This window comes from Etheostoma spectabile, chromosome 11 (genome assembly GCF_008692095.1).
Source record: "Etheostoma spectabile isolate EspeVRDwgs_2016 chromosome 11, UIUC_Espe_1.0, whole genome shotgun sequence".
Taxonomy (NCBI): Eukaryota; Metazoa; Chordata; class Actinopteri; order Perciformes; family Percidae; genus Etheostoma; species Etheostoma spectabile.
The window spans coordinates 2,858,633-2,885,562 of record NC_045743.1 but is presented as its reverse complement, the minus strand read 5'-3'; the positions used below and the strand labels follow the sequence as shown (position 1 = coordinate 2,885,562).

The following is a 26,930-nucleotide window of genomic DNA, read 5'->3' as shown; positions in this document are numbered from 1 at the left end:
TATAGTGCCTTTTTTTTTTTGGTTAGTGCCTTTTCTGCAGCTTTTCCACTGAGCAGCAGTCAGTCAGTTATGACCCCAGGGATTATTGTGGCTAATTTCCAGATTGTGCATGTCATGTAAACCGCATTTATACAATTCAGAAATGTCCAAAGATAAACAAGTCAAGCTTTGTCCAAAAATTCTCAGATTGTGTGACAACACTTACCACAGTTTGAGATACATTTCCAGCTTCTTTATTGTCCTTTTTCGAACATTATAGGAACAAAACCAAAATTGTGTTTGGTACACAATTTTTTAACTCTTTCCAAGTCGGAACCATGTATTGGACGCTGCTCAAACAAACATGGCAGCCGGAAATGGAATAGCTTCTCTCCTTTAAGGTTTGCCCACTACAAAAAAATGTGTTAAAGCACTAGCAAAATATTATATTAAAAGTATTGTTTGTTTTGTACATACATCTGTATATAAAGTAGGATATTCCAATTGTTGGTGCATCTACGAGGCGAAATCATGGCGGTGTCATTTTCACGAAGGAGAACATGTCACTTCCTGCTACGATAGCTTAACGCTAGGCCTACATTTTAAATTTAGAAACTATTTTAAAAGTCTTTTTGGGGTAACGTTAACTTGTCCCCGACGTTCAGGAGGGTCTTGGAAGATTACAAATTCGTGGTAAGTGTTGTCAAACGATCTTCTTTTCCAAAACTGAGCTTAATTGTAGCGGTCGTCTTTGAAGAAAAACAGCTAACGTTACCGTTAATGTTAATTGACGTGTGACTGTGACGTGCAACGTTGCTCATCAATGTAAAATGCATAAAAATAAAAGATTGCTATATGAAAAGGCATACACTGGGGTTGACTATGGCTCGACAGTCATTCATTCATACATCATTAGTATGAAAAATAAAATGGTTTGTAGTTGATAGTAGGCTAACCAATGTTTTTGTCGTTACTCCTGCAGTGTCAGCACGGTCAAATGGTCCCGCTATGATGATGATGATGATGATGATGATGATGATGATGATGATGATGATCTACTACTGCAGTTGCAGTGTTAAGAAACTGTAGCCTACTGCTGCTGAGCACATCATCTTTAAACCCACAACATGAGGTAACAAGTAGCCCGCACTACATGCTGTCCACCGGGCTTTCTTTCTACAACAGCCTGTTAAACACCCTTTGCTCACTAAAGCTCTACAATGTTACATTTAATAACATACAAAATATAATTAACTGTTGATTAATACCATGTACTGATACGGAAAGCATGCATGGCATTTATATATAAAAGACTGCTCAAGTACAGGATTTGCATTAGTGCAGTGGAGCACAGTTCATATGTCTTATTGGCAGCAGAGCTGCTGACTTCAACACAACATCAACTCAAGGCTTTATAAAAATCATATTTTGCCAGGCCCGCATGATCGATATTGGCCTGCAACAGCCAATGGATAGTAATGAAAGAATATTCCGTTTTTTCTGCTTGCTGAAAACAGCGAGTAGCCCTATAGCCCATTTAATCGAGAAGTGGTGTTGCAGAGAGGGGATATGTTGCTGCAGTAAACCCGAGAATGGAATAATCTGGTTAGGGGCAATCACGTTAGACAGAATAACTGTGCGTGGATTTGATCCACGGAAATAACAGTGTGTGTGTGGTGTGTGTGTGTGTGTGTGTGTGTGTGTGTGTGTGGTGTGTGTGTGTGTGTGTACGTACGCGCGCACGAGAGAGAGCGAGAGAGAGAGAGCTATTTAAAAAGTTAGGAGATCATGGTGCCGTGGTGATGCAGGGGGGTCTTTTTGTGTGACTGTGCGCTGCGCGTCCCCAAACCTGGGCTCGCCGATAGTATGCACTGAATAAGTTGTTCCCCCTCCCAGAGCCTCTGCGTGAGCCACTCGCTGTATAAATATGATTGCAGATCTATCACTATTACAACAAACAAACCAACGAATAACGCAGATCCACACGCTCGCGCGCACAACGCCGGTTCACAGCGAAACGGAGGAGTGTAGGAATAATGGTGATGAGCTTACCACTTGGATTCTTGGTTTTCTTAAGACTCTTGCCACAAAGACACTGCAGCATATGCGTTCCTTTGCTGAAAATGTTCCAAAGAAACCACATTGATTTGGGCGAAGAACAATCCAGTGGCTTAAACACCCAGATATAGATGAGATCCCTGCGGTTGCATAATAACACAATTGGATCAGTTCTCCAGGACAAGGCTACCAATTGTACCATAAAAAAATAGGTATATCCAAGTCCTATGCGTTTTCATTCACGTGGCAAAAGATTCAGTATCTACCAGACTTCGTATTAATGATGTGTTTTCTTCTTCTGGTGTTAAAAGGATGGCTCCTCAACTAGTCGATAATAGAAAATATACTCTGTAAATTGCATGTGTCGCACCGGGAGGAGACGGGCCGCCAGTAAACAAACACAACTAACGTGAAAACAGTAAAACACGGTGTATTTCCGAGGAGAAAATCATTGCCTATTAGTTCATCACTCTGAGGAGAGGAGGGTGGATCTGCACAGCATCAAAAGCCAAGGGAGGATGCATCCTATGCACAGACTGCTGCAATGATAGCCCCAACAAAACACCACATTGCCGGATCAAGTCCAATTCGTTTCTCCTATAAACCAGCTGGTTTGGCGAGGTCAGATAACACCAACCTCAGTTTTCATTTCTTGTAGTCCCACACTGCAACGTTTCTGTTAAAGCCAGGTTTGGGTTCTTGGTGTGTGTGTGTGTGTGTCCGTGATTCCTGGAGTGTCTGTTTCTTCCCTTCAGTGGGGTATTTTCCTCAAGCTTTTTCAGCACCACGCAATGGCATCTCCAAAAGTACGGTGCGCCTGTACAAACATTTGCACGAATTTCCTTCAACGTCGGACCTCTGTTGGAAATAGACGGGGAGGAGGGGTTAAATTGAAAGATTGGCTTTCCATTACGTAAACACGTGGTTTCTGCGCCGTCATTTCAGTGATGCTCTCTTATGATCCGACTGGGACTATTGTCCCAAGCCGTTTCAGCTTCATTTCCTGGAAATGACAGTGTCGATGAGGTGAATTGTATGCACGGTAAAGAGTCCACATTTACAGCCTTCATCTTTATACCATTTCTACTTGACGTGTCATTTCTTTGCTCACAGTTCTTAAGTTGTTGTAGCTGTGTGCATCCAGCTAGATGTTAACCCAGAAATTAGTCACAGGTGTTAAGACTCACTTGTGATAGGTTGGTGGGGATGCTTCCCTGTGCTTGTGGCAAGTCATCAGTATTACTGAAACAGGGCTGCAGAGTAGCATTTAGGGTACTGCAACAGATCCCTATTATTTCAGCAGGCGGAATGATTTGAATCCAATGTTAGCTGCAGATAAAAAATAATAATAATAATAATAAAAATTACAATAAAAGTCAATACATGGAGTATTGCTATAGCAACTTTAAACAACAATATATTTTTTCTACAAAATATAGAATAATGGCAGGGTACAGATTTTAGAAAATTATTTAGAGTTTGTGCGACAAAACATTTAGATGTATTTTTATGCGTTTACATTTACTCGCTCCATTTTGTTCTTTCATCCCTGAGGACAAGGGACCATATAGTGTTGCTCATGACGACTGTTTCCACTGCATGAGTACGTTTCTCTAAGGATTTAAAGGTTTTCCATCACAGAAGGTAGAAGAAGACATTGTTCTCTCCTGAATAAACCCTGCCCTCATCAGGCAGGGGTTGGGGAGAGACAAATTGTTTATCTTTTGTGGAAAGACTGAACTTTGCCTCCAGACACACACAGATTGGATGTTTTTTCATATTTCACAATGAGGATTTAGTCATCTGTCAGCTTGACTCATTCCCAGCACAAATGACAGAAGTCAGTTTGCCTGCCAGTGTTTGTAAGTGGACACATTAGTTGCTCAATATAGTGTTGACCCCTCTCACAGGTGTTAGATACTGTTTGCCAGTAAGCCATCTTCGTAATGCTGCAATACAAAGAATACAAATGACCAGCCTTATGGCCCCAGCAAGAATAAATGACCTATTTAGAAATACTATTTGTCTGTAATTTTAAATGTGTTAGTCAGAGATTTAATTTCTTGCTTAAATGGTGATTTGCTATAAATATGAGCTCAGTGGAAAAAGGTTGATCCATACTCATAAGGAAACAGTGTTGTATTAGATCACCTCATTGATCTTTCCCTTTTTCCAAATTACCTTCATAACCAGCATGTATGGAACATGTATCACTTTGATATATGATACTCTTACGTTGTATAACATGTCCACCCCAAACTCAGGAGATTTGTTGTATATTTTTCATAATCATGTCCTTTTTATGGACAGCTGATGCAGGTACTGTTGAACTCTGCATGCTGGAGTTATAATCAAAATCTCATTTTATCCACTGTAACATTGAGTGAGCAAAAGCTGAGGTTTGTGTAAACAATATTAGCCACAGCACAGGAAGCTTGATGAGAGACTGGAGGGGTTCATTAGTGGGGTTGTTTTGTGTGTTCATCTCTGAATTACAGCATTAATCCACTTTAATGACCTAGTTTTGTGGCGCCCAGGTCTTGTCAGTTGTCTGTGATAACTGGTTCCTCAGGGATGTGGGCCACTTTGAAATGTTTCCTGATTGACTTTCTTTACACGGCATTATAATTTTGCTGTGTCACTCTTTAAAGGCCAACTGTTAAGAATGTTTTATTGATTTTAAGAGGTTGCTGTCAATTTTTCAATTACTGATAGAGCACATGTCGCGTACCTGCTAACACTTATACTGTACACCCACACTTATCGCCTCAGACAAGGGGTAAATGTAGTTATTTAAGCTACTTAAACAATTCACATGTGGGCTGCCTGATGTCCTGCGAGGTCAAATGGACTCATTGGGGAATCAGTACAAGTCGGAGCAGTGCACTGCAGGCTCTCCAGATCTCTCCCTCTGCAGAGGCCTCTCATGTCATCCTCCCTATCGATCTGTCTACTGTAATGTGAAGTATCATCGCACCCTAGGGGATATTGTCTGACAATTTTGTCAGGGATCATTAGAATACTTCTTTTTGATTGCCCAGGCTATGGCTGGCAGGAAGTGGCTCCCTTGTGAGTTTTTACCAGCCTCTTTTCTCCTGAGGGGGAGAAAGCACTTGATTTAAAATGCACAGAGATAAACGGTCTGGTTCCAGTTTTACTCATGATCTCTGTGGTTTTACTGTACACATTTAAAAAGGCTCACACATGGGGGAGTGTGAAGATTGCATGAACAGCATGAGTGTTGTCATTTGGAAATATATGGAGGGATTCATACCAATTATAATGGGAAAAGCATAAGAATATTTAAATAGGTATTTTCATTTTGGTATTTGGACTTATTAGCAATAATCTGCACATGCATAGTATATTTGTAATTAGGATGAACTGCCCCTTTTATATTTGCTATATAATATTTAAGAGACAGAAATCCATTTGAATATGTACAGTAATATGTTATGGATGCCACTGATGGTGAGTATTTATCATTATTAATTAGTAAGTTTAAGTCAGAAATGTCTACATATGTCAATAGCCAGTACCCTAACAAGAAAAGAGTAGATATTCCAAAAAGCTTCTTTTTTTTGTTCTTGGTGTGAATGTTTCTTCCTAATTAAATGAATGATTAGAGGTAAAAAATAAATAAGCCTGAAAGGTGCCACAGTTCCCACCAAATCCTGGGTTTTGCTGTAAAAACACTCTGGGTGTAAGTTCTTGAAATAGTTTGCATTCTATCATGTTGGACAGTACTGTAGATCACTATGACAATGAAGCTATTTCTGATTCTTGATTTAAAGCAGTGAAGGGAGAGGGGCAGCAAGGCAATGTACTGCCGCGTAAATAGTATTTTTGTAATATAATGAAACAATTTCATCATCAGTGACATCATTATGTGATAAATGTAAAAGTTTCATAAGCAGCATGTTGTAGTTGAATGTAGAAATCGAAAAAAGGGGATTTCTTCTTCACCCAGCATGCCCGCAGCCAAGGCATCTACCAATCAGAGGAGCGTGATCTTTGTTTGGCATTGCTCAGAGCGAGTGTTCACTAGCAAATGAACAGCTGCTGTGAACCAAGTCATGACCAAAGATTTTATTCCAACTCAAAGGTTCAGTGCACCCACATTGTGACTAACAGGGCACTAGACCAATAGAACAAATTGAGGAATCCCACACACAAAATAACCTACTCCACTTTAAAATCCACTGGGACCAACAAAATTCATTGTTGCAAAAAGATAAGGGCAATGGCACCCTCCACTGAATAGCAAGTCAGCCCCCGTCTAATTCATATATTGTGTTAGTCATACAGTCTTAATTCCATCCACCAGGATATAAAGCACGGTGTCATAGCCACATAATAACAATCAGAGGCATGTGTCTTTATACAATATCATTTTACCTTTCATCTGTCTTTGATGTGAGTGACAAAGCCGCCTTTGTATAGACAGTATAGAAACAATATGCATGACAAAGAAAAATATGATTCAGCACTTCATGGAGTCATACCGTGGCTTTACAAAAACATACACTCACTGCTGCTGTCACCGGAGTAATGGATATATCTTTAGTTATGTTGTCACATCATCATTAACAGATTGCCCAGCAAGAGTCTCCCCTTTTCATCCTGAAATGTCTTGTGCATTAGTTTTGGGCCACATTATTTCATAGATGTTCAATAAACTCAGTTCAGAAACATTAGTAGGAGTTGTAGATATAATCAGGTTTGCTACTAAAACTAACTAAACAAACAAATTTTTCCTTATAATAAGGCTATCAGAGCATCCAGTGTTTTAATGCAGTCTTACAGTATTGTCTATATTTAGAGACATCTGTCACAAATCATGTGGTTGATATATAAATGAAGATAGAATGTTCTCAGTTTCACCTTGGGGCGAGGCAAGAAGTGTCTTAACTGAGTAGTCACCCAAAGCATGAGGAAGGGTTGCGGTCAAATGTAAAAGGGAACAAGTAAGTGGACGTTAGTAATGAATGCTACAGCGGTCACTCTTGTGCCAAGCAGTGTTTGGCATTGGCACTGCCCTTCCTCTGGCCTTTTTCCCCACGCATTTATCTACCCAGGAGCAATACATACACACACTCGCTCGTGTTTTAATGGGGCGCAAGGCAAACTCAAATCAAGTCCTTTTATGATCATCTCTCTGGTAGTTTTCTGTCCAATGAGAATTGTCATAATCAACACATTCGCTTCCTGTTCATGGAAACACTTTTCATTTTAGCTTGTCTGAGCTCTCATCTGCTGCTTTAGTTTAGTTTGAGCCTTCTGTGATTTTAACATCTATTTTTAAGTGAAATCTTTCTTTTGTTATGTTTTTTATAGCAGAGATGCATTGCTAGTTTTTTATATATATATATATATATATATATATATATATATATATATGAGTTAGTAATGCTTAATAATAGCATAGTGCAGTTACATAGTCATAGCTAATGAAGCCGCAGTTAACCCGAACATACAGCCATGTGTGTTCAAATGTGTTCATTTATCCCCCCCCCCCCACCACCACCACTTTAGCCACTGATCTGCACTGTAGTAAACGTGTTCTGTTCCATACACAATCTGTATCCTGTACATCTTGTACAGACAGCCGAAGTCACTGTAACTATTAGGATAAAAGATTATCTTGTACAACTTGTACCAGAATAAAATGCAACAAGTAGGTGAACAATAAATGTGATACCATCATCTTATTTTGAGCTTTAGATATGAGAAAGATGTTTCCTCATGAACTAGTTTACTCCATGCTAGAGGCTGCAGTCTATTGCACTTCTTGACCAGCCAGGTTGAGGCAGCCTGGAAACAATGAAACTGGCCAACTTTGAAGTCATTTTTAAACAGAAAGTTGGCAGATCTCATAATGCCTCAGCAGGCTTATGTTTAACTCTGTTATGTTTTGAACTGCTTAATTTTGTACATGCTGTGGTCAGTAGTATACGTCGATGGATAATGATATTCTAAATATATTTTTTATTAAGCCTTTATTAACCATGTCGGTGTATTAATCTCATCAAATAGACACAAATGTCTGAATTAGTTTATTTTTAGTCAGCAGTAGACTTGAAAGTAGTTTACATATTCAACATGCAACAATATGACATATGCACTGACAAAATATACTGTAAACAACATAGTTCAAGTAAGTTTCAAATCTCTGAAGTTAATTTTTACACTTTCAAAAGTCCATGACGATGGTTTGCTTTGGAAAATGTGAGCCGGTCATTTAAAAAATGTGTGAAGCATTATAGCGTACAAACAGAAAGATTGGCTTCAAAGCTGCTTAGATATTTTTTTTTAAACGGTTTGCCATCACACTGAACAAAATCAAAAGTTTTTTTTTGTATCATTTACAAAATCTTGAGGAGAAAGAGTGGGAAATTGCACAAAACTAAATGCCCTCACTACCAAATTCACTGAATTAATAATTCCTACCGAATTATTTTGTCAGCTACTGTATATGATAATTGTGAGGAATTAGTTTTTTGCAGCTTTTAAACCAAGATACAAGGACGAGGGACCATGCCAGTAACCAAGACGCTGAGATGTTCAGAATAGGTGAAGTTGCCAAGGGAAACGGGAGACATTTTTTACATTTGTGAACAAAGCCAAGGTTACATATAAGAGCACAAATCTAAGCATAAATCTGTGCTTGTGTTGGCCTACTGCAGTAGATTAGTCCAGCATGTTACTGTACTCGGCCTCTTTCTACCTAATTTGTTATCCTCATAACTCATTCCACTGTTATGTAACAGCACTGTGGGTCTTATTTAACTTACAAAGACTGCATCTTTCATTATTTATACCCTTTCATAGGACATATCTATCTGGAATATAGGCCTGTATGGGTTTGAGTATTAAAATGGGGCAAACATCCTGCATTCAGGAAGAAGTGCAGCATGTGTGCGCCAAACTGTCATCAAAAGAGCCACTTTTAGAGGGATGAAGCCTATTTCCGAGTCATAGCATCCATTCCTCTGAAGCTCAGCAGCATTAATGGAGCAGCAGGGCGGAGCGTACCTCATTGTTGTTACCTATTCCACCATCCATTAGCTGAAAACTGTGTTGACTTTAAAACTATGATCCATAAATCAAGTGAGAAGGGTTTTCATATTTTAAGCGTTAAGGTTTCGTTACTTAACCGGGGGAGCTGTATAAGTTTGGTTCAGGTTTGTGCACAAAGAAAAGCGCAGGTGATTGAAAAAGGGGCTGATAACACTCCCACGTAATAGTCAAAAACATGTAATGTTGACCGTGTGTTTTCTGCATTTTCCGATACAATTAAAGATTACATAGTATCATAGATACAGTATTGGCAGAACAGGGCCAATTCCAAAAGAAGTATGTGCTTTGCCCAGAGATGTCTCTAATGTCTGTTTCTATTTTTAAAAAGGTCAAGACAATGTTTGTTATGCTTCATCAATGCCAAGCTGAAAGATGATCAGTGAGTGTGGAGAAGAGAGCTTTTAAGGGTAGAGGAGCCCTTTCACAGCGCATCACTTTTGAAGCCTGTTGATCTGAAATGGATGAATAAAGTGTTGCATTTTGGCCAACTAACTGTGTAAATATGCGGAGAAAGTAAAGGCCTAATTGTTCCAACTAAATAATATTTTGCCAACATATCTGGTGTGACCTTTTAAAGGACCGTATCCGACAAAATAATGAGTCTTCTTACTAACAGAACTTCTCGATTGCATGTGTCTGTTCAGTAACCCTAACAAGGCTTAGAGCCAGTGTGATGCGTCCACCTCTAAACAGGATCTTCTCATGGGACCCGTTACCTTAGTCACTTTCCATCACACAGATCACACAGAAAAAAAACTTAATCATGACCATGGGGAGATACACAAACTCCACCTGTTGATCTCAGTGCGGTTCTGGCTAAAGGCATAGACTCGAAAAATATGATCTTGACCGTGTTTCTGTCCTGTTAAACATTTTGCAAAACAAATTTAGAAATTAATTGAGATTTCTTTAATTATTGGATTGGATTCCTCATTAAAACACTATGCTATTTTCGTGTTTTTCCTACTATACTTACCGTACATAACATACTGAAACAAGAATAGGGATGGAGTTGAGTATAACACTGGCAAAGAAAATACACCATGGATGTTGGAATAGCATGAGTATAATGTAACTAAATTAACTTTGGCTATACTTTACCACTTTTAAAATGCTTTTACCCTTGCAAAAGCTGCAGTTCTTATTTCCCCTTCTTTCTGTGATTGTTGTACTATACAGTTTATACATTACAATACATCCTTTCCATTACATATGTTCACATACGCTTTAAGATTAAAAAATTGCTTCATCTGAAAAACATTATATACACACACACACACACACACACACACACACAGTGTTTCTGTTGTGTTGATATGTGTGTAGCAGGTCTCTCTGTACTTATCCTGTCCCAAAGAGACTGTTATATTCCCAAAATGGTGCAATGGAAGATCCACCAGTGCACACGTGAGACTACCCTGGAACTGGTAGCATCCCCTGCCATTTAGGACATAAAAACAATCTTCATTATCTTTAATACATCATCAGCTCCCTTCTTAATTGATGATACATAAAGAGCCTGCAAAAAGTATTTGACTTTTGGTTTTCTTTGTTACCACATTCAATGGCAATAGAAACAATTTGAGATTGACAGTTATCAATAAAAAAAAAACTTGTATTAGGTGAAAACAAATCTCTACGTCTTGGGTATAAACACACTTATTTGCATGCCCCTTTAAAACGACACTACGCAAGGTGTAGAAAAGGGGTTTTGGTTGTATAACGAAGGTCCAACTAGTTTACATTAGTAGTCAATTTCATGGCTTAAGTACTTCCTTAATACAAAAGAACATTACAGACAAACCCACACCAAGTAAAGGATACAGAAACATTTCTGAGCTGAATATACCCCAAAGTCAAGTAAGGTTAATCCTTAAAAAAAACTGGTGCAGCTGTGAATCTGTCGAGAGCAGCCTATGCTCAAAACCAGTTGCTTTTCTGTCTTTGTGTATTCTCCCTTTCCTTGTGTGGGTTTCCTCTGGGTGCACCAGTTGCTTCCGAAAGGCATTTGAACCACAGTAGAGACTTTATTTCCTAAAGCTGTGACTGTTAGTGTAAATGGTTGGATCCTTGTGCTGGGTTAGGCTCAAGCACCCTGCAAGCTCATTCATTGCATAGCTAAAATTTGGAGATTTGGGTTAGTGTTTGCCAGAATGCATATGGGATATTGTTTGGTGTAAGCCAAGCCCTGTACACCAGCAAAAAAATATCACTCTTTTCACCCCCTAAAGGTTGGTGGTGACAGCAGCTTGCTGTGTGGGATGCTTGTGTTGGTAAAAGGTCAATTAAAGTCTGCAATCTATAGGAGAAATGTAACTTGAGATAATTTTTATTTTCCAGCAAAGACAACAACCTTCAATTGAAAGACAAGCAACATATTAGTTCAGGAGTCTAGTCTAGAATAGATGGTAGAAAATTGCTGTTCCCTCCCAGTACACCCATTTTACTGACAGAGCTTGGCAGAAGAGTTTCACCAAGAATTGGTGAAATTGGGAGTGTCCAGATGTGCCAAGTGGCTGCAGACCTGTCAACATTGACTGGAACTGCCAGAGCTGCCTTGAAGGGGGGGGGGGTGAATACTTATGCAGACAATTATTTTGAGGTTTTATATTTGTAATCCATTTCGGTCTACTGAAAGAGATGCATTTCACTTTTAAGATGAAAGCTTTACTTCTGTTGATCACTGTCAAACAATGCAAATCACAACACATCTAATGTGATTATCTGTGAAAAAACAACTTGACATAAAGTCAGTAGTTTTTACACGGTAAGGTTGCAGCATAGCCTTATCATGCTTATTATGAAACATAATGGAAGCATACAAAACCACTGCATCAATTTTGCAACAGTTAAAGTACAGTTATAGTTGCTGTATCCCCCACTTGAGGCTCAGCTACACACATTAACAAGGACATTTTGATTTTTTTAAAATGTGATAGAAAAAGGAATTGCGAATTGTCCCAACAAAATGTCTCTTCTTATACAACAAAGTAACAAATTGGACTGGAAACATTGTATTGCCTATAATTCATTCATGAGGGCTTTCCCTATGCACTGAGATGTGACCGCGCTGAGGGGAACAATTAATTGGCTTGTGAGGGCATCTGTGGGGAGATGTCAGACATGAAAAATCACCCTTTGTCATGGTAGTTTTACAACAACTCCTACAGTTATACACAACTGTATAATTCTGTAATATACTCATAAAAGTAAACGTGTACAATTATTTGCTAGCATGTTGTCTGTGTACTGATAGTTGGACGCACTGGTAATGCATCTTGTTACACTAATCATTAAATGTTCATTATGGTGCATGAAAAGGGGGGGGCTAAATAATCTTTTACAGTTTCATGAGTGTTTGTTCATTCTGACGTGGGATTTGAATTATTAACCATGATGATCTCAGTTGCACCAATGGTTGTTGTGGCCAGCTCTAGTCAGTAGGGGGCAGTGTTGTAATATAGCTGTTCATTCATGAAGTCATATCCCCTCAATGCCACTCATTCAACAATTATTTGATGATATGCACCAGCCTGTTGTACTGTCTTAAACATATATTTAGTACAGTAACATGATACCACTGCATAATATACAGTGTTATGTTTTGGACTGAATTAAATTTACATCAAGTAAATTTCTCTTGTTATGGTCAGGCAGCAACCTACAGTGTGCTTTATGACAGCAGATTTTCTGTGGGTGTCTTTTGTATAAACTGTGTCTGCACTGAGTGTGTTTAAGTTTCTAAGTAACTGTTACCAAGGCTGCAATTGTCAACATGCAGCAAAAAGACAAATGTAGTGGCCTGCATGCCCTTGACCTCATTAATTTAATCCTGTCAGTTGTTTTCAATAAATGTTATAATTCTACATTTGATTGAATAATTTCACGATCAACATGTTTAACTGATCCTTTGAACTTTGACTCTAATGGAAAGTATGATCAGTGTTCAGAAATTCGAGTCACATTTTTACACTTACATCTTGGCAGGCATGAACAGTCTGAAATAACATGAGCAGATTTTGAAAATTCAGTTTGAATTCCAGTTCATTTTCAGCTTTGAACTGTGTCAAACGGTGTCTTCACACAGCAGCTCATTTTACAGTCACTCTGTCCAGTCTCCTCACTAATTAGCTTATTCTATGCCTGTATATTTTTCTCTGTGTGGAACTTGCTAAACAAGCACATCACTTGAAACCGTTCATTCATCTCCGCTCTCTCCAGCTGCTGTCATGGCAACCATGTATGACTGGCAGAAAACAGACTACATTTTCTGAGCTCCAGTCAACCTGGACGCTGCAGAGTGTGAACACACTCTTATGGGCAGATGAAGCGTTGTGATATTGAGACACCAGGACAGCCGCAGACTGAGGTGAGTCAGAGAGACCTGACGGACGGGGTCAGGTAGCATACTGTTCACACTTTTATTGTGATTCATTCTGGACCACAACATTAATGCGAAAATCATAATCATTCAAATGTGTGTTTCTCTTTCTGGTGCAGGTTTTGAAATTGGTTTGCACTTTTTGTTTAATGTTTTGTCTTGACAGGACCATGATGGCACATCTGGCATATCAACCCCTGCTTCCCACTGGAAACAAATATCTGCAGCAGAAATGGGACAAGACTTCATATGATTTACATAGAGGAAAGGTGAGGATAAACATGTAGTTTGGTTTGTGAAATGACTTGATAACTTGCTATTGCTAATTTTTTACCATATTTGAATGTTCTGAGCTTCACCTCAAGCTTTTATTCAAGTCACAAACCATTATAGTAACCCTTTTCCAACCAGGTAATGTGTTTGAATTATTCACCATTTAGTGCTTTTATACAAAGCTGTTTGTTGTTGTTTTTCTCCCAAGGTGAAGTCAGCTAAACCAACAATAAACACCTCTCCACCAAAGACCTATGTTCACCTGGCTGTCAAGCTGAAGAAACAAAAGGTTGCTCATTTACCTCTCATGTTTTCAAGTCAACTCACATCATGTCCACAGGGTGGCAGCATATGTTCCAGTGAAGTCTCAAACTATGAGAAATTAATAACCAAGTAAAATCTAAGAATGTTAATTAACCTCAATTCAATAAATCTAAATACTGTGTGTCTATTCCTAATCTATGTTATTGCATTAAGCTTGAAGAAGAATGGACAATGAAGATTCAGAGGGAAAACAATATGCTTTTGGAGAAAATATCACACATCAAGAGGACAACTGGAGGAATTGACAGCAAGAATTATTATGACAGAAAAAGGTAAGTTGGGGTTGTGTGGTGGAACTATCAGTGTAAAAGTATTTTGTTAAGTCGTGCAACAACTTGTATTGCCAAGCTATAAGGTGGCCCTGGAAACTAAAAACCCAGTTGTAAAGCCTGTGTTTACTCTTCATTGCAGCCTTGGCAAGGAGAAGCAACAGCTGGAGTTGCTCCGTATTACCAAGGAGAATCAAATGATCCTGTCCCGTCTGAGCCAGTGCAGGTCTCACTATAATCTGAGGAGCTGGAATGAGGACTGGCTCAAAACCCTCAAGGTGATGGACAGCATTGCACGTTACCCACGAGGAAGGACAAATAACAAAAGGTTAAAAAGATCTCTTCTTTTTTAAGCTCAAGTAGCATTCATTTAATGAGCGCAACCTGTAACTTCTGACCTCCTAAACTGTATCACATGATCTTTATTGCATAGCACACTGACTATTTTATTTTACGTACCAAAACCAGAGACAAGAAAACTCCATTAAGAAGCACAATGATAGTGATAAAGAAGAAAAGATGAACGCTGATGCTACCACACACGGCCCTGCAAGCAACAAGTACAGTGACAAAGCAGAGTCCGAAGAAAATGAAAACAGTAAAGAAACTCGCCAGAATGGAAGTACAGGAACAGAAATACAGCAGGACTTGGCGACATACCCTGAGCCAAAGGCACCTGAGGAATCCATCTCACCAGATTTACTTAAGAATCCTGGTTCTTCTGACAGCAGACAAACCCCATCACACTGCTGAAACATTTTCCTCTCCTGATGGACATGTCCAGCACTCCTCACACCTTACAGTAAACACCCGAGCAGGAGACCGCAAGTCCTACAGAGAGATAAAACGCCTTGTTCTTTTGGCAAACCCGTTTATCTGCACATTATAGTTTCACTATAAGCTGTTTAAAAAAAAAAAAAAAAGTATTATCTACTGACAAATGAATAGATACTGTATGGTACTCTAATATAGAGCAGGAGAAGTAATTTTCATAGGCTGCGTACCAAGATAAATTCATGGACACTAGGCCTATACTTTTCTGGTTCAGGGAATATTCACAAACAGAATGATGACCTTTTTAAATTTGTTTCTTTGATAACAACAAATAAAATAAAAATGCATAAAGTAATAAAATAAATATTTTGTTTGTATCTTGATGTTTTACATGACAATTATTTTATATATACGAAAGTGAAAGACATGAGGTAATGTGGAACTGTCTATCTACTATGAGTTTCCTTACGGCACATTTTGCAGGACACTCGTTGCAGAAAGAAGCCGCGGATTTGATTTTACGCAGCTAGCTAGCTAGCACGCATTTTTGTTAGCATAGTTTGATACATTGCTTTTTCCGTGTTTAAGAATGACACACTTTTGACAGAACGATATTTTTAAGCAAGGAAAACAAAATGAATCTTGACAGGCTTCGAAAGCGAGTACGGCAGTACATTGACCAGGTAACGTTAAGATTTGCGATTTATTTCTGACTTTGTTACTAACGTTAGCTAATGCTAGCTTGAGAGAAAACCTGGTGCAATGGTAACAAACCTTCCTAGCTTGACTGCCTGGCTAATTTAAGGCTATTACACAGCCGGACAGCCAGCCAGCTACAACAATGAACGTATATTTGAGTGACTCTGTCTTTGTGTGTTTGTTTACAGCAACAGTATCAAAGTGCTCTGTTTTGGGCCGACAAGATAGCGTCCCTGTCTCACGGTGAGTGAGTGCCGTTAGTGCCGTGTAACTACCCAGCATGTTAGCGGACTTAACCTAACGTTACCAACCGGTCACCTAAAGTTACAAAGCCAATGTTAGTAGGACTGGCGTTTTTTTTAGGAAGATAATTCGGGTTTTGTTTATCATTGTCCGTACAATTTCTTCACAATCGCAGCTGAAAAGAACATGTACTTCGATGGCATATAACACAGTAGCTTGCCAACCGTTGCGATGTTGTTGTGCAGGCTGACGGATAGCTCTGTCTTGTGGACAATAGTTAGGCTATCCCTCTAACGAATTCGTTTCCAGAACTGTAGATAACAAATGTGAATTTTGTGAAATTGAAGAAGCTACTATACATGTATTCTCAGTCTAGTCTGGTGTTCAAATTGAATAGGAAATAGGAAATGTGTTCATACAGCCATTTCTTGATATGTTACTGTAATACATTTAGATTACATCCTGATAATATTAAAATGTTTCGCCTTATTAAGAGTGAAGCCAGGGCGCCCTTATCTTTAATAAGTGTGATACCATACAGTTTTATAATGTATGTGTGTTACAAGTTGTACAGTAAATATGCATTTACACAATAAAGTTTTTTGGTAAGAAAATATGACTAACGCCAGAAATTGATGACTTAACTTTTTTGTTTGGCATGCAGAGGAACCCCAGGATATCTACTGGCTAGCTCAGTGCCTTTACTTGACTTCACAGTACCACAGAGCCTCCCATGCCCTCCGTTCACGAAAACTTGACAAGGTAATTGCAGGTTATGTGTGATTTGGCAATAAGTGCAAAGCGATGTGATGGGAAGTGAATCAATGAGTTTTATGATTCTTATCAATATGTGAAAGACATTTATATTTAAAATAAACAAATTGCCATATTTGTCTTATCTCATGCAGTTATATGGAGCTTGTCAGTATCTTGCTGCTAGGTGCCATGTAAGTAACTGGAAAATATCTTTCTATCAGTTTTAAACCCTCTTTTGCACATGTTATAGATTATAATGTAGAGAAACCTACCAGTTATTGTCCATGCTTTAGATTTATTCATATCAGACTTTTTTTTTCTAGTATGCTGCCAAAGAATTCCAGCAGGCCTTGGATATCCTGGATGCAGAAGAGCCGGCTAGTAAGAAGCTGCTGAACAGGAGTGGGAAAGAAGACAACGGGACTCCAGAGTCATCAAAGGATTGGGACATGTCCCCTGCTTCTGTAAGTCTGGGCGGCCACTGTTTGTGATTTGAGCGCTTCAATGAGATTATATTTTTTTAGACAATCTGATGTAATCTGATCAGTAAGCATTGTTCTGTTCATCACCACTCGTCTTTTTTGTTTGTTCATTTTGTTTATTGCTGTTACTGCAAATATGTAGCTTTACCAATGCATTTTCTTTTAGTATTTTGACTTTTCAGCCATGTCCAGTTTCAAAAACCCTCCCACCATCAACTAGAGTTTTATTGACATTGTTGACAAAAATGATCTACGTTTACAATTTGTTACCCATATTTTGTATTTTAGGTGATGTATATGGTTCACAGAATGGGGTGCCTCATATGCCGTCTCTATAATTCCTTTATTTTCACAAATTTAGAAACCAATATTAGCAATGATTGTTTTTCTTTAGTTTAATGAAGCTGTCCACAAAATAGATTTACACTCATGTAGAAAAACATAATTTTACATAAAACAATTGGAGTACAATTACAAGCCTGGATTGATTATTATATGAATACAATGGTGTCATGCTAGTCAACCAGCGTATTTCTACCTAATTTACCTCTCCAAAATCACTTCAGAAGAGTAACGTTAGTCACAGCTTACTTGCTTTGGTGTTTGTAAAGCATTAAAGTTCAACAAAGAATTACTTTTTCTTTTTTCATATCACAATATATATCGCAGGGGAAAAAAATATCGCAAAATGTCAGATTTTTCCAATATTGTGCAGGCCTTCTACTGTCTAGGATAGTATAATAAATGTATTTAGTGGTTGAAAACAGTTGAAAATAAAGTCTTGCCCTAGATGTAGATATTAATTAATAACCATTGTAATAACAGTTGAGTGCAGTAGATATGGTTTTGAGTGGGCAGGTTATGTTGGCATAAAATACCCTTTATGTTAGTATATGACAGTTGTTGACAATTGCTGCAGATTGACCCTCACTTTTCTCCTGAACTGTCTTATCTTGCTGCTTTATTAAAAGAGTTAGACTGTAGGAGACATTGACATCATACTTTAAATCCAGGCCTCTGTGGGTCAGTCATATGAGGTAATTTATGGGGACAGAAATGTTGCTGCATAACATGAATGACCCAAATAATAATCCAGTGGTAGTTAAAACAATAAGACAAAGGCATCCCGACTTTGAGTTATAGCCAGGGAAAACCTGCTATATAAAGTTATGAGTAATATTATAGACGTTTGCTAGAGACTGTGCCCTCTTTCTATTCTACCGTGTCCCTCTGGAATATTTCAGATCAACAGCTCCATCTGCCTTCTGCGGGGTAAGATCTATGATGCCATGGACAACAGACCGCTGGCCACCTCCAGCTACAAAGAGGCCTTGAAACTGGATGTGTACTGCTTTGAAGCCTTCGACCTTTTAACGTCCCACCACATGTTGACTGCACAGGAAGGTGAGACTGATCTGTGGCGATGATGTCTACTGACCTATTTATTCTCTACCAATACTCGACCATTTGTTATAATTTCAAGGATCTTGTAAAATGGCAGAAAATGTGAAATGCGTTGTTTATTTTTCAATAGAAAAAGACTTCCTTGACTCACTTCCTCTGGGTCAACAGTGCACCGAGGAAGAGGAGGAGCTGTTACACTTCTTATTTGAAAATAAGTTAAAGAAGGTAAAGGGTGGCTATGCGTTATGTTTTGAAAGTTCTATTTTTATTGTTGATCAATTAAAGCAAAAGGCTGATGATATTCTGAATGGTTCTCATTGTCAATTAATCCTATTAGAGGACCAAAATCAACAAAGATTTAATCAGATCAACAGGTATTGTCTTTGTAATTAAAGCCTGATGTATTCCTTTGTGCCATAGACACAACACCATTGTTTTCCCAAAAAAAATATTAAAAGCACATCATTGAGCCACATTGTTGGACAGGATAATATGTTCTCTTATTACAATGAACATTGGCCCTGTGGTTTGTTTTGAGTCACTTCTGCCCTATTGTTTAATTTGAGCTCATATAGGGCTAACAACCAAATGTTGCTCTCCAGTGTTGCTGAGCTTCAGGGATCATAGTTAAAATTCATTAAAATGCAAATGCATATTATGGATATTCTTTTGTCCTAACCTCTTTTTCACCGTCTCCCTCTTTGTTTTGTTTTCATTACCTTGGTTAATCTCTTTTCCCTGCAACTCACATTTAAACCCTGCACCCACCTTTCACACACATACATAAATATATACACACACGCACACTCTTTCTCCTTACTGCAGTATAACAAGCCCAGTGATTTGGTGGTGCCAGAGATGGCCAATGGTCTTCAGGACAACTTGGATGTAGTGGTGTCTCTTGCTGAGAGGCATTATTATAACTGTGATTTCAAGATGTGCTACAAACTCACATCAATGTAAGTGTATTTGGATTTTCTTTGTATGTTGTTGATCTTTGTGTGTTAAATTGTTATGGGAAATGATTACATTTATATGGAGCTACTGTGAAAATGTGAGGCCCATACAACATACTATCCTGTCAAATCACACAATGAGGATAATTCTCAGCCAAGTACACAATGTGTAGCCTGCTTAACTTTACAGCTTTGCCTAAAATCCACACATTACCTCAACCAGAGATGATCTAATACACATTTATGGAGTCATTGTAGAGTCATTGTAGTGTAACAGTCAAACCAAAAAAGCCAATGAAAATGCCCTTTGAGCACAATATCACAGTGTGTAATCCAGATGCATGTAATTTGGGTTACAAACAAGTTACTACAGTAGAAATGTAAAATGCAGGACCACTTAATACAGCTCCTGTTTTTCTATTTCAGGGTAATGGTTAAAGACCCATTCCATGCCAATTGTTTACCAGTCCATATAGGAACTCTGGTGGAACTTGGAAAAGCAAATGGTAAAATATATTCAGACCATTTATTTACACATTAATGTTTAGTTTGATTGATTGGCCTACTCATCAGTATAAGAATTAATTAGTTTATTTCACTCAATGTCAAGTTTTTTGGTGTTTTTGTCCTGCAGAGCTGTTTTACCTCTCACACAAACTTGTAGACTTGTATCCCAACAACCCAGTAAGTGTTGCAGCTATATCACCATCCATTTAATTCATATTTTACATACTATTCAGTATCTGATAACCAAATAACACCCCTCATCAGGTGTCCTGGTTTGCTGTCGGGTGCTACTATCTCATGGTTGGCCATAAAAATGAACATGCTCGGCGATACCTTAGGTATGTTTTGCACACTCAAAAGCAAGTACATACTTTTGAGACCACATTGCAGGTTCTTTATATGTGTATATATGTTTATATTTCGGTGCAGTTATACATATTGGGTATTGTATGTCTCCTGTAGCAAAGCAACCACGCTGGAGAGGACATATGGTCCTGCATGGATTGCCTATGGCCATTCATTTGCGGTAGAGAGTGAGCATGACCAAGCCATGGCTGCCTACTTCACTGCTGCTCAGCTGATGAAAGGGTACGTCCATTTTACACCAAAGACATACCTGTCTTGTCAACCTGCATTGGCAATTTTGCTATTTCTGTTGATACTTGATGTATGCTCCTCCTCATTCAGCTGTCACTTACCCATGCTTTATATTGGCCTGGAGTACGGTCTGACCAACAACTCCAAGCTGGCAGAACGTTTCTTCAGCCAGGCTCTTAGTATTGCTCCAGAGGACCCATTTGTCATACACGAGGTGGCGGTTGTGGCCTTTCAAAATGGAGAGTGAGTCATGCAGCCACACACACACACACACACAACACACACACACACACACACACACACACACACACACACACACACACACACACACACACTTAGGCCTCTTTTTTGATAAAGGGACTTGATTGTATCTTGCTATGAGATAGTTTCACATTGTTTTGAAGGGGGTTTGACTTAAGTGGATAAAAAAAATATTGGGGTGGCAGCAAAAATCTCACACGGATAGTTCATATCTTTACTTAATGAAATCAAAAATATCTGCAATTTGTTTCTGTAGCCAGGGTGCTGACACTTTAAAGCGCTGAAAAAATATATATACACAAAATGACATGTGATGCAGCTGATGTTTTTACACACACAGTAATACATATTGATATAAAAAATTCAGATGCACTGTAATATTTTTCACATCTGTTTTAGCTGGAAGACAGCAGAGAGGTTGTTTCTTGATGCAATGGAGAAGATCAAAGCCATAGGAAATGAGGTAACTGCAAAAGTATTTAATTGAAAAAAATGTAAACGTCTTGAAAACATGACCACGTCTCTGTATGAGTTTTGTGATGTATGTTTGTTGTTTTTTCGCTTTAAATTTAAGGTCACTGTGGACAAATGGGAGCCTTTGTTAAACAACTTGGGTCATGTGTGTCGCAAATTGAAGTAAGTATAGAATCATGGATTTCATAGTCTTCTTTGAGTTAGCACGTACTGTACTAGTACGGGATGCTAAATTTATCCCGAGTGGATGATTAAAGAAGATTGGAAAATGCACTCTCCTCTTATTTGTTCATTCCAATCCTTATCTTATTTGCTTTGACCTTCCTCTGACAAACCATTTTCAGAGATGTGCTCACTTGTTATGTTGCAATCATTCAACATAGATAGAACCCTCATTGAGAATTCATGAAAAGACACTTTAATGAATTATGTATTGCCACCACTCAATAGATATAAGAGGCTCGCCGAATGTGTGCCACGTTTTGAAAGGTTTGGACAGTTTTCATATAGAAGGACTGTTTCATTCATGCAAAGTAAATCTCTCATGTAGGTTGTTGGTGCATCATTGACCTTTTTGGTCAATGTGGGACTAGATCTACACATTACCTACCAACCTTTGCAAAAGCAATAGCAGCAGGAGTTTCTGCACAAGTTGAGACAAGAAATGCTGTATTTAGCAAAACTGATTGTTTCAAAATTGCTAATGCTATTACATTCCTGGTCAGCAGATGGCATACTGGCCTATGGCCTTGGTTATTAAGATATACAGTGGCTTGAGAAAGTTTACACACCCATGCTAAAGTTGATTAAAAAGAAGAATAAAAAAACATCTTTTGGAAATTGATTTTAATTCCTTAATTAAAACAAAATGGGAAAATCCAACCTTTTAAGGACACCGATTTTCTTTGTGAATGAATAATGTATTGTAAATGTTCTTCCTTAAGATACGAGGCATAAGTATACACACCTCTGTTAAATTCCCATAGAGGCAGACAGATTTGTATTTTTAAAGGCCAGTTATTTCATGGATCCAGGATATTATTGGGGATACTATTGGCATTATTTTTTTCAGTTAGACTAATAGCTGGTTTGATTTGCATTGAGAGATGATCTATGGAAAGTCCCCCATGCCTATCTCTTTGTATGGTGAAGGGTATTTGATGATATGGGGTTAGTTTAATTCCAAAGGCCAAGGGAACTTTGTCAGGATGCATAGTATCCTGGATCCATGCTTGTTTTATGTATGCACCCATCACCAAGGCAAATTCCTTGTAAGTGTAACTTATTGTGGCAACAAACCTTTTTTGAATCCTGGTTTGTTTTGTAGGAAGTATGACCAGGCTCTGGAGTACCACCGTCAGGCCCTGGTGTTAATCCCTCAGCACGCCTCCACCTACTCTGCCATAGGATACGTGCACAGCCTAATAGGCGACTTTGAGAGTGCTATCGACTACTTCCATACGGTATAGTTCCCTTTCTTCGGTCTATAAGAGTTGAATTTCTCACTTAAAAACCTTAAAGGAGAATTCCAGTTAATTTCTATATGCAGCTCTGTTGTCTGTAAATTTGGAGTGCTGTCAGAAGCGAAAAAAATGAAAACAATTGGTGCTGTCTACATTGAGTTATCCTCCTGCTAGATGTTGCACCCAACAAGCTTAACAGGGCAAGTTTTAATTTGTTTTTAGTCTTTTAACATACTTGAAATGTCATTACAAGTGCCTACCCATGTGCAGTTTTTCCTTCCAAGTGAACTCAGCCAATTTGACTGCAGTAGATCTGTCAGAAAGGTATAAAAGTTGTATTCATTCAGCCAGTACACATACCTCTGGTTATTTCCTGTTTTTCCAGGAACAAGAAACAGGCCTTTCTGTCACATCTACTGAAGTCTTATTCAGTGAGTTCATTTGGAAGGAATAACTGCACTTGTAATGAAATTTTGAACATGTTAAGATGCTAAAAACATGTTCAAAAATTCCCCTGCTTAAGCCTGTTGGGTGCAAAATCTAACAGGAGGATAACTCAGTGTAGGCAGCATCAATTGTTTTCATTTTCCGTACTATTGAAAGCACTCCAAATTTCCAAACAACAGAGCTAAGTGTTGAAATTGACTGTAATTCTAAGTTTTTACTAAGAATTATGTCTTTTAAACAAAACAAATAAATACAAGTGCAAGTAAACTTCTAACAACTGTACAAAGTTGAAGGAAACCTTATTATTATTATTCATCACATACAATCGTAGAGTACAATGTAGTGAAATTCAATTGCTTAAATTAAACCGTCCTAAGCATTAGGTACATTGTACAGTCACATGCAGCATCCGGGAAGCAACTTGGGGTTAGCGTCTTTCTCAAGGACACTTTGACATGTGGCTGGAAGACAGGATCGAACTGCCAATATTGTGGTTGAGGGCTGACCCACTCTACCTCTAGACCAGACATTTCTGATGGCCGGTAAATGAAATAAAAATAAACACTAAATAGAAAAAGATATTGTATAGTTGAGTTTTCAGTGGTATGTGACTGTTTCCAAAGGCAGAATAAACACATACAGGGTAACAATAACCATCACTGTGATTGTTTTATTGCTTTTCACTTATGTCAACAATTATGCTTTGGTGAGAAATGCTTAAAGTTGGTTTGGTGTCTTCCTGCGCAGGCACTTGGACTGAAAAGGGACGACACTTTCTCTGTGACGATGCTTGGCCACTGTATTGAGATGTACATTGGCGACACGGATGCCTATATAGGTAGAATACAGCTATGCTGCCATTTCAGAGGAGTTTTTAAGCTTTGAAACTTATTGTGGCAAAAGTTAATTTTTTTTCAGCATTTCATCCCTTAGCTTTTTTAAGGCTGATGTTAAAAATTACAGTAAAATTTCAAAGTCAGAATTCAGCTGATGTAGTATTAATTTATCCAGAGAAACTGGGACATTGCCTTTGGAAAGAGATGCTGTTTGTCCATTGCTGTGAATACCACAAACAGAAAACTTAGTGGCTAGTACCTCAAAACTATCTGCAGACAAATGAGATTTTTTTTTAACTTGGGTCAGCCAAATTTTTCATTTTTGTTGCAAATATTCAAATATCTGTTCTGAGACACCAGTGGGTATTATAAGCCTATAAATGATTTTGTGTTGTCATCTGTATCCACAAAGGCACAGATCTCAATGACAAGGTGCGAGGCAGCTTGAACACTCCGGCACTGATGAAGGTGCTGAACACATCGGAGCCTGGGGACCTGTTAGCCACCCCAAGATTGGAAGAAACCAGCATCACATCCTTGGAAACGCCACTGTCAAATCAGGACAAGATGATGTTGGAGACACCTTTGCGACTCTCTTTAACCCTTGAGTGTGACATGTACGAGAGCGACGTGATGTTAGACACCTTGTCAGACACCAGCACGTGATGTCATCCTGTCAGGAGGTGGAACTGTCATTGCAACAGGATGTCATTGGTACACACATATCCAAGCCCAAGGACAACTATCATACCAAGACTTTGGCACCTGTCCTCCACCAATGGTTTCCTGTGGATTCCCCATCTTGTGCATTAGATATGGTTGTTTCTGTAAGTGGCAAAACATAGATCATGCCATTGTGAACATTAGAAACATGAGTAAACGTATGGCTGAATTTGTATACAGCTCCTGCTGTACATCATATTCATTTTGCAAGAATGCACTTTAAAAGGGGATTTAACATGTGCCTTGGAGAAAGGGTTGAGTGCTTGGTTTAGCATCGGAGCTTGGGGTAAGCCTGAAGACACTGGGAACATGTGGCCCTCTGACACTTGATTGAACTTAGCAAACACAGCCGCACACCTCACATCACAACTAAAAGACTAAAGTCACTTATTACTGCCTATGGCAGGACCCTTTGTGTTGCTTTACCTGTGGATTTTTGAAGTGAATAAAGAGCCAGCTGAAAACAATCAGTTTTTGGTGAAAACAATTCTTGGTAATTAATTAACATATCTGTGTTTTGTGTTCATCAGAATGACGAGGTTGATTTGTAAAACCCACAGAACACGTTGAACCCTGGCAATAGGGCTTGGAAACTTGATGTCCTAAATTTGTACTGCTTAATGTAAGAAAAAGAACTGACACTTCTCATTTAGATACTGTAAATAATAGTTCTGTCTAAATGGATCGGTTATTTTTAATTTAACTATTTTGCAGATTGAAATCGTTCCTCGTTCCAAACATGTCCTAGTACACCACTTAATGTTTGAATTAATGGTTTGAACAAATTGGACAATCATTTAACAATGTGACTGTCAATACAGTGAATTTTGTCATGGAGATGCTGAGATAATCATTCTGACATTTGACTGTAAAATAGTAATAGTTATAGAATTAAACCAAATACCAGTTACAAATTACAAATTAGCAAGGCAAAAATGTTAAAGGTCTTTAACACTGGTTAACCAGTGAATCCGCAGCAGATCAGAGTTCCTGTGAAGCTATGTACAACGTAAAAGAGAATTCCCCACTTAATGCCAACTACTCTAAAGAAAAATATCGCCATGTGAAACACACGAGCTCAGACTTTCCTCTCTAATGTCATGTTCCGGTTTAGGGGAGGAGGGAGGTCTTCCAGCCTCACAACTCCATCTCATCCCTTCTCTGCGTTCACAGGTCATTTAGGCTACAGTAGTTTTCCGTTTATCTTTCGGACCTTATTTTTTTTCAATGGAGAACGGCCGTAGTAACTTCAGTAGAAATGGGCTGCACTCCGTCTAAGTCATCCGTAATTTACACCCAAGACAAGGTCTGCCGGGACCTGGACACCTGCTCCACTGTAGTCCCCAGTCTGAAGAGCTCCGTGTCGACACCAGAGAGACCTCGGCTGTGCGTGCAGACCAGCAACGGCAGGCAAACATTCCTCAGTGGTGAGTTTATGTCCAGTTTATAAAACCACTTTCTTTCATTTGAAGTGATGACGTTGGCTTTGATGCAGTTTAGGAAACTGCTTTCAGATGCATTTGTAAATATCAGAAAAATACAGTCCGTTTAAAGTAGTCCATAGATGGGGCCGGTTGAACAGTGTATTAAATTAAACAAAAGTCCCATGTTTCCACTTGAAAAATTAGTATTGTGGACCTTTTTTGTTTTTCCTAAGTTCCGTGCCGAGACGTCCACGGGCGGTCAGTGAGCCAGTCGTCCTACCCTGAATGTTGGAGCTCTGCGGACAGTTCCCCCACATGCAGCTCGCACCTTACGGATCAGTTGAGCAGGAAGCCCCGCAGCTCGACTCCGGAGCAGGAGGGCTGCGGGAATGCTCCACCGGCTCCAGCCTGCAGTAATAGAGTGACATTGGGACATTAATTGATGAGCCTAACACGTGGCAATAAGTTTATTTTCACACCACAGTTGGGTCTGTTGTAGGAGCCAAAACTGGGTCTTGCT

At 38.8% G+C, this 26,930-nt stretch overlaps 3 protein-coding genes across 5 annotated transcripts in view; 2 read left to right on the top strand and 1 right to left on the bottom strand.

The window, feature by feature from the left end:
- Positions 1-2,937, bottom strand: part of fgf14 (fibroblast growth factor 14) — a 114,299-nt gene extending 111,362 nt beyond the window's left edge. The window contains exon 1 of one of the 2 annotated variants that reach the window (XM_032528871.1): positions 2,032-2,937. In XM_032528871.1, the coding sequence (XP_032384762.1) occupies positions 2,032-2,239 (208 nt within the window). In that variant the 5' untranslated portion in view covers positions 2,240-2,937. The remainder of the gene's footprint in view (positions 1-2,031) is intronic. The other variant, XM_032528874.1, reaches the window with a different exon arrangement.
- Positions 453-15,385, top strand: cfap97d2 (CFAP97 domain containing 2). 2 transcript variants are annotated; one of them, XM_032528876.1, is made up of 8 exons: positions 453-672; positions 962-1,111; positions 13,339-13,481; positions 13,658-13,767; positions 13,980-14,060; positions 14,249-14,367; positions 14,507-14,692; positions 14,833-15,385. In XM_032528876.1, the coding sequence occupies exons 3-8, from the start codon at positions 13,442-13,444 to the stop codon at positions 14,885-14,887; spliced, it is 591 nt and encodes a 196-aa protein (XP_032384767.1). In that variant the 5' UTR covers positions 453-672; positions 962-1,111; positions 13,339-13,441; the 3' UTR covers positions 14,888-15,385. The 2 variants fall into 2 exon arrangements, with proteins under 2 accessions (XP_032384767.1, XP_032384768.1); XM_032528877.1 differs by having other exon boundaries at positions 13,339-13,486; positions 13,665-13,767.
- A 214-nt stretch (positions 15,386-15,599) lies between these two features.
- On the top strand, positions 15,600-25,473 carry cdc16 (cell division cycle 16 homolog (S. cerevisiae)). Its single transcript, XM_032528866.1, has 18 exons — positions 15,600-15,821; positions 16,026-16,080; positions 16,745-16,842; positions 16,989-17,027; positions 17,160-17,300; positions 18,563-18,722; positions 18,853-18,947; positions 19,548-19,681; positions 20,105-20,184; positions 20,313-20,362; positions 20,450-20,523; positions 20,648-20,773; positions 20,873-21,025; positions 21,443-21,506; positions 21,618-21,679; positions 22,845-22,980; positions 24,175-24,265; positions 24,676-25,473. The coding sequence occupies exons 1-18, from the start codon at positions 15,774-15,776 to the stop codon at positions 24,927-24,929; spliced, it is 1,860 nt and encodes a 619-aa protein (XP_032384757.1). The 5' UTR covers positions 15,600-15,773; the 3' UTR covers positions 24,930-25,473.
- The last annotated feature ends 1,457 nt before the right edge of the window (positions 25,474-26,930 follow it).

Coding starts and splice junctions, on each gene's coding strand:
- cfap97d2 (XM_032528876.1), top strand. CDS start 13,442: ATGAAGCGTTGTGATATTGAGACACCAGGACAGCCGCAGA. Junction 13,482..13,657: donor GACACCAGGACAGCCGCAGA/CTGAGGTGAGTC, acceptor TAATGTTTTGTC/TTGACAGGACCATGATGGCA. Junction 14,368..14,506: donor AATTATTATGACAGAAAAAG/GTAAGTTGGGGT, acceptor TCTTCATTGCAG/CCTTGGCAAGGAGAAGCAAC.
- cdc16 (XM_032528866.1), top strand. CDS start 15,774: ATGAATCTTGACAGGCTTCGAAAGCGAGTACGGCAGTACATTGACCAG. Junction 17,028..17,159: donor ATCTTGCTGCTAGGTGCCAT/GTAAGTAACTGG, acceptor TTTTTTTTCTAG/TATGCTGCCAAAGAATTCCA. Junction 21,026..21,442: donor GTGGCCTTTCAAAATGGAGA/GTGAGTCATGCA, acceptor CATCTGTTTTAG/CTGGAAGACAGCAGAGAGGT.